At 45.4% G+C, this 7164-nt stretch overlaps 1 protein-coding gene across 2 annotated transcripts; it reads right to left on the minus strand.

Moving 5' to 3' along the window:
- Positions 1-1041: 1041 nt before the first annotated feature.
- On the minus strand, positions 1042-4838 carry LOC103626303 (serine carboxypeptidase-like 18). 2 transcript variants are annotated; one of them, XM_008646693.4, is made up of 13 exons: positions 4487-4838; positions 4201-4352; positions 3681-3757; positions 3467-3589; positions 3279-3381; positions 3167-3204; positions 2962-3063; positions 2777-2857; positions 2532-2705; positions 2395-2466; positions 2064-2296; positions 1932-1990; positions 1042-1821 (listed from the first exon to the last, which is right to left on the minus strand). In XM_008646693.4, the coding sequence occupies exons 1-13, from the start codon at positions 4645-4647 to the stop codon at positions 1748-1750; spliced, it is 1449 nt and encodes a 482-aa protein (XP_008644915.1). In that variant the 5' UTR covers positions 4648-4838; the 3' UTR covers positions 1042-1747. The 2 variants fall into 2 exon arrangements, with proteins under 2 accessions (XP_008644915.1, XP_008644916.1); XM_008646694.4 differs by having other exon boundaries at positions 1060-1821; positions 1932-1977; positions 4487-4660.
- Between the last annotated feature and the right edge of the window lie 2326 nt (positions 4839-7164).

Here is a 7164-nt window from a genome sequence, read left to right on the forward strand (position 1 = left end):
AGGCTGGTTGCCGAGGTTTTTTCGATTTGATTTTGATAGTCACCCTTTCTATGGGGAGTACTGTGTTTTATCAAACTAGAGAAACCTAACGGGCGGCTATGACTCTTGAGAATCTTCGTAAAGGCTACATAGCGAATCCATGGTCATTCACCTCGGTAGTGAAGATTGGGTCTAGACAACCTAGGCTGGGAAGCGATCACGACTCGTGGGTAAAGTGTGTAACCTCTGCAGAGTGTTAGAAACTAGTATGTCAGCCGTGCTCACGGTTAAGAGCAGCCTTGGGATCCTCTTTGATTAGAACAACTTTAGATATTTTATGATGACGATTAATGGTGGTGATTATAGCTATGGTCTCCGGTATTTCCTCTTGAAGGAAGTACTTTTGGGTAATAACTTGGTTTATTACTAAAACTTGGCTTACTGCTAGTAATAAATAACTGACCAACTAAAAGCAACTGCTTTAACCTTAACTCCATATACAGCTAGTCCACTTTAGCCAAATAGGACATTTGCTGAGTATGTTGATGTGTACTCACCCTTGCTTTAAAAACCACCCAACCCTAGGTTATCCCCATTGCAATCAGTGCTCAGGAGGAGATGAAGGCAACATGGAGGACTTTCAGGAGTTTCAGGACTACGATGAGTTCTAATTGTGTTAGTGGCAACCCCCGAGTCAGCTGCCTGTGAAGGACTTATCTTCAACGTTTCGTATTCCACAATTTAATTATGTTAATGACTATATTAAGTTAATGACTCTGTGGATGCCTTGGACATCTTGATGTAATATAGTACTACTTCCGCTATTTATTTTGAGCAATGTGTAATGATGTCCAACTATGTAATCACTGTGTACATGAGTTTCTGATCCTGGCACATATATAGTTTATATTCGTTTTGCCTTCTAAAACCGGGTGTGACACTGCCGATGATTTTCAACCCCTACATCCGTCGCATTGGGTCTTATCCTCTTTAGGAAACGAAAAAACCCAGGATGAACTAGTCCCTCTCAACGAAACGACTACACACGAGAAGGACAATAAAGAAAATGTGGACAACTCGTCCACACCAAACGCATGCTTATATTACATGGTATCGCAAACAGCAGAGATAAGCGATCCATAGAAGCCGGTACGCTTATATTACATGGTTCGCTTCGCATTAAAGGCAATTATTCAAACTGCTGCAGCTACAATCTATAGAGACAAAACATTATAGAAGTAGCAGTAGTTGATATAGATTAAAACCAAACGAACATGTCGGCAACTTCTAGCCAAATCTCTATTTCTATAAAGCACCAGTTTCGATCATTGTTCTGCACGAATCATATAAGTCTTCCCCTCCCCTACTTACCACTCTTTTTATATGTAGACATCGTATATTAACCTCCAATTTCCCATCTCTTTTCCATCCATGTATTACTCATCCAGATTCTTCCGCATCACCATAATAAAATCTTACTGGGCGAGTCACTATAGAGAACCTCGAGCAGACATCCTGCTAGGTGAGTCACCATAGAGGAAATCGAGCGGGCCATTCTGTTGAAGCTAATTTTACAGCTTTTTTAAAAGCCAACTTATAGGTCGTTTGTTTGAAACTGACAAGATTTAAGAATAACTTGCATGTATATATCAGGATGCCCTTCCACAACTGCTTTTCCTTCTCCGGAGCCCCTAACCAATACGTTTCGCTTGTAATAATGTAACGCATCACTGGAACTTGGAGCTGCTATGTACGCCATCAAAGGGGGTCACCAGAAACCCACCTCACAAACATAGCAAAGCATTGCCTTGGCATGTACTCCGGAGCAGTATGCCCACCACCCTACACAGACCATGACATACACATCACATAACAAGACAAGCAAAAAAAAAAAACTTTCTCATTGAATGGATAGCTGGGATTTGGAGATAGATCTGGCCGCGCCTTCTCACCTTGACGGTTGCAAAGGTGAGGTTGTTTGAGTATGACCTTGTAAATCTGCATAAATAGCCTGGCTGAATAATGTAACTGTGTTTGTAGGCCGATTATTAGTTAATTGATGGATAAATAAAACATGGACTCACCCTGCAACTTGGCCGTCCACAAACCATGGCCTCCACTCATCCACGGTAGAGAAATTAAGAGACCTGATCCAGGCTTGCGTGCCGATAAAAGGCACGACCATATCATGGTCACCGTTGTAAACTAGACTCCTGTAGCCTTTGGTGGTCACATCCAGATGGTACTTCACTGCACTCGGAATATCGTTCGTGTAAGGTATGTCGTAGTTGCACCTTGACCACGAAGGAACTGTTCCCTGTGTTACAGAGAGTTTGTCATGCATGGTAGGCAGATTTGTGATAGACAAGGGATTGGTTTCAAAATCACGTTTAAATTATTAAGAAGCTGTCAAACCTTGTGGATACCAAGAGCCTGTCGTACCGAGGCATCGTTCGCCCACATGCTGGACATCATGTATCCTGCCGTCTGCCAAGAATGGTATCATCATTTTGAAAAGCAATGTCAGATGAGATCACTTCAAAAGTACTAACTCTGCACTGCAGCGAGATCTCAGACAAGCGAAGCTCCTCCTCCTCCTCCTCAGTGTGCACTGGGACTGGGAGCTGGAGCATCTCCCGTGCACCTGAACTTATTAGCTTCGGCTTGGGACTCGCGAAAGCGCACAGGGGCTCCAGAACGTGGTTCGGGCTTATGCCTTTGATGCACTTCAAAAAGTTAAGGAACCGTTCTCAGTTGTCGGTCATTGGAAACAATTAAACAAGAATTGGATATGTGCCTCGTCTATGGCGCCAAGGCTATTTATGCACTCAATGCTTTGGCGTCTACTGTCACCCACACTGCAGCTCTTCTCGTATGCCTGAAAGTACCAAGACGCGATTAAACAGCGAGGAAAACTAGTGTCCAATTGCCACTGTAATTCCGATGCTGAAGATTTCATTAATTGCTGAAGCATTGTTTCACCTCGTATATTTCGTCCGATATGAGACCCATCCCGTGAGCAAATGGGATTCTGGACGGACCATCGAAGTTGAAATCTGTGACTGGATTACCAACGAGGTAGCCCTGAACATGGTACGCCAGAAAAAATTCTGAAATCTCGAAACCTTCATATCATACGGGGAGCTAGTATATATATGCTCAGCCAACGGCGCAATAATCCTCAAACCTTTAGATTTAGATTCGGTTGGCTCCCCTCTTCTTTACCTGGACATGTAACCGTCTAGGTAAGTTAACACTAGTAGTGGAGTAGAAATGGCAACAGAGAAGTTAATTTTTACCTCTAGCAATTTCAGATGTAACGGTTGGCACGATCATGCCAGAGTAGGAATCGCCGGCGATGTAGAGAGGACTTGAAAAGAACTGTGGATACTTATCAAACCACTGCAGTAAACCAATCGATTTTAATTTAAAATGCATGCATGGATGCTTGTTATTAGTTAGGGTTTTTCTGATCACTGGGGTTTGCCTTTTTGAGGAAGACGAGGATTTGGTTCACAGCTCTGGTATCACTCGATTTGTAGCCTTCCTCCGTGTGAGAATACGAAAATCCAGCGCCAACCGGAGAATCAAGAAATATGACATTGCTCACCTGGATTGCGCAAAAGCTAGCGAATTGAAGCGACATGTTTTGTTTTTGTCAGACGCATGTCATGGATGTTTGAGAGAGACCAAGTATTGACCTTGGTCCATGAATCTTGTTTATACACCAACTTGGGTAAGCCACCAACGTAGCCGTTAAGATCGAAACTGAGAGGGCCTGCAAATTATATGTTTTCATAAGTCCTCGACGGTACTACCAAAGAGTTCACACCACACAACATATGAAACCTCCCAAAATACAAACTAGACCCCCTTTCATTTGAACTGCCAAGTACCACGGCATGACGGTAGGAAAATCCAAATGACAACATCTTATCTCTAGATCTATACAAATAGGAATATTTGTGTCAGTTTTTATTATTGAAGAAATGAGGGGCACGTGGCAGCCAATTCTTCTATTGCGTGGCAGAGTATGGCTGCACACATGACACATGCACCTGAATACCTGATGCACGTCGTATTATTATATTCTAAGAAGAAAAAAATATGTGAAACCTGCAGAACGTGGTGGGTGGATTCGTGAGAGGAGTTGAGGAAACTAGAATTGTGCTGGCACACGGCATGATTGATGGCAGTAGCATAGCATACAGCCATACATACCGATCTCGTAGGCGAGGCCGGTGAGGACAGAGCATCCAGGGCCGCCCGTGAGCCAGAGCACGACGGGGTCGTCGCCGGGGCTGTCCTCCCGCTCCGACCGGACGAAGTAGTAGAAGAGGTGGACGCCATTGTCCTCGTCCACTTCCACGTACCTGTATATATGCAACATACACATGTCAGCGACCGGGAAACACAGATTAAGCTAATATACACATGTCAGCGATGGGGGATGGAACATTGCAACAGGCAATCCGTAGATACTGCAGGCTACTGCGAGTAGTAGTACCCTGTTTGGAGGTGGAAGGGGAGGGGCCCCTGGAAGCCAGGGAGATGGGTGATGACGCCGCCGCTGCTGTTGGAGATGAGATTCGGAGGGCGCAAGGAGGACGCTGAGCGGCAGCAGAGCAAGGAGAAGAAGATTGCGGCGAGCCTTGGTGTTATTGCCATTTTGGAACGAGACGAGCTCAGCTCGTGGAACACTCCGCCCTAGTATATATATTGACTTCCGTCCTTTGTACAGTTGTGCGTCTCTCTCGTCCCTCCTATTTTCTTTCTCGCTGGCGTGTATGTTTGTCTATATGTATACGCATGTATTTCTTGCTTGCTGAATTCTTCCGCCGCTGTTCCATCCTCGTTTGCTCATCTTCTCTGCTCTTGACAAGTTCGCTCTTCCTCGTGTTGCTCCCTTGAGGATTTGAGAGGAAGAGGCGAAGGCGTCTCCTCCTTGGATGTTGTTTGGTTCATATTAGTTTAAATTCAACCATAATTGAATATCATACTAAAATTGATACTAACTTATTTAAACTTGTTACCGCTGATAATCGAGTGCGATAGCTGAGAAAAAACACAACTAAGGATATAGATGAGCACACCACCAAAACTAAGGGCATGAATTTAAAAAACCCTTTATATTACATTTTGTTAACTAAATGGTACCTTATTTGCTAGCATATCACAGCTAAGGACATTATGACCGGAGGATGTGCTGTATGACGGGAGGATGTGTTGCACGACGAGGGACAAAGAGCTTAGCAAGATATCAAGGTTTAGTTTAAAAATGTAATTACTCTCTGGAGAAGGAAGAGTATTCAGTGTATATGGTGCACATATACAATCTCGACCTTCAATCTCTGATCCAACAGACGATCTCCACTTCTTTGTGATTTTTCAAAGTGATCCTCCCACCTTCCCTTCGTTGCCCTTTTCATTTGCAACCCTCCCTTCACTTGGATCAAGACATCGATCGTGTTTCCTAGTGGGTGCCTTCGGCTTCACAGGACCGAGACGGTGATCGAAACCACGCCAGCGATTACCGCTAACCAGCCTCGTCGTGCCATATCGTCCAAAAATTGAAGCACGACGTCTCACCGTACCCTCTGGCCAGCGCAGGTCTTGATCACCTCCCCTTCGTCTTCCGCGATCTAGCGGGCAGGAACCAATCATCCAAGAGCAGAGGTCTGCCTGTGTCCGAAGTGGACGAGCGCCATTCATTGATGCAGGTTTGTTCTAATGATGTGATCATGAAGCTCTGGAAAGTCCCTTCGGCACTAGTTCAGTCATAGGTGATGTCAATGATTTTAGGATCAACACGGCCATGGACAAGACCCCACCAATTGGCTCTGGTAGTAGCTTCATGGCTCTAATCACCGCATTGGATACACGCCCAATAGGGCCCATGTCGCGCTTGCCTGTGCTGCAGCCAGTCATGGATGATGCAACTGCCACCATCGCAGATAGTAGCAACACGGATATGATGCAGATAGGTATGGGTTTTGGAGCCTTAGACGTCCCAGGGAGCAGCACCATGCCTGTAGACATACCTGGTCCAGATGACAATGATGATGGATTTAGAACACCCAAAAAAAAGTCCGAGAGCACCAACACCAATGAGAAATTCAGAATGGTTTAACCTTTTGTTCACGATGAACTAGATATTCATATTGATATAATAATGATTGATATTGTAGTTTACATCATTTGAACCTATGAGGAATTCAAGCCTATCGTTGGCATGTCATTTGATTCTCTAGAGGCAGTTGAAAAATTCTACAAGACATATGCTCATGAAGGTGGTTTTGCAGTTCATATAGGAGCTCAAATTAAGGTGCTCGATGTGGTTGAGAATAAATGATTCTTGTGTTCAAGCCAAGGTTTCTCAAAGAAGAACAGTGATCAAGGTGTTGTTGGTTCTAAAGTTGATCCTAGTGAAAACCAAAAGAAGCCAAATGTTCGAATTGTGACAAGATGTGGATGTAATGCACATATATATGTCAAATTGGGCCCGGATAAAAGGTAGTACATTGCTTCAATGGACATAATCATGGGCTAGTATCTCCTGATACAATTCCGTTTCTTCGTTCAAACCGTTCAATTAGTCAATGAGTCAAAACGACATTGTTCACATGCCACAAAGCAAGTATTGGTACCTCACAAGCATATAGACTTCTACAAGTGATGGATTCGATTACATTGGATGCATGAGGCGGGACCTTCAGAATTATTATCGGTGGCTTAGGGAGAAAATCAAGGATGTGTGCCTACAAAACCTTCCCCGAAGTGCACGATCACCCCGCCTCACTCCCTCAAGCAAGCCCACAGCTCCGGTGAGCCCCACGCCGCCCGCCAAAGCCGTCCGAGCCTCAACCGCCGTGGCCAGCTCGTCCCAGCCACCCCATCGCCCAACCAAGCTCGCTAGAGGCTCCCCCGCACCCTCCCGTAGCTTGTAGCCTTGCTCGATTGAACTCTACCACGCCGGAGAGGCCCCGACACCACCCGTCGATCATTGTCTCTCACTAGAGCACGGGGACCGGCCACTCCGAGCCTCCACTGCCAATCCGAGCCCGAGAACAACTTCACCAAGGCCCTGCCAAGCTCCCTGAGCGTTGCCTCGAAGCTCTACCGCACTAGGCCCTCGGATTGAAGCTCGTCGGCGACCTACACCCGCCTGCGCCCGTGGACCGGCTT

The sequence above is a fragment of the Zea mays genome, chromosome 5 (genome assembly GCF_902167145.1).
Source record: "Zea mays cultivar B73 chromosome 5, Zm-B73-REFERENCE-NAM-5.0, whole genome shotgun sequence".
Taxonomy (NCBI): domain Eukaryota; kingdom Viridiplantae; phylum Streptophyta; class Magnoliopsida; order Poales; family Poaceae; genus Zea; species Zea mays.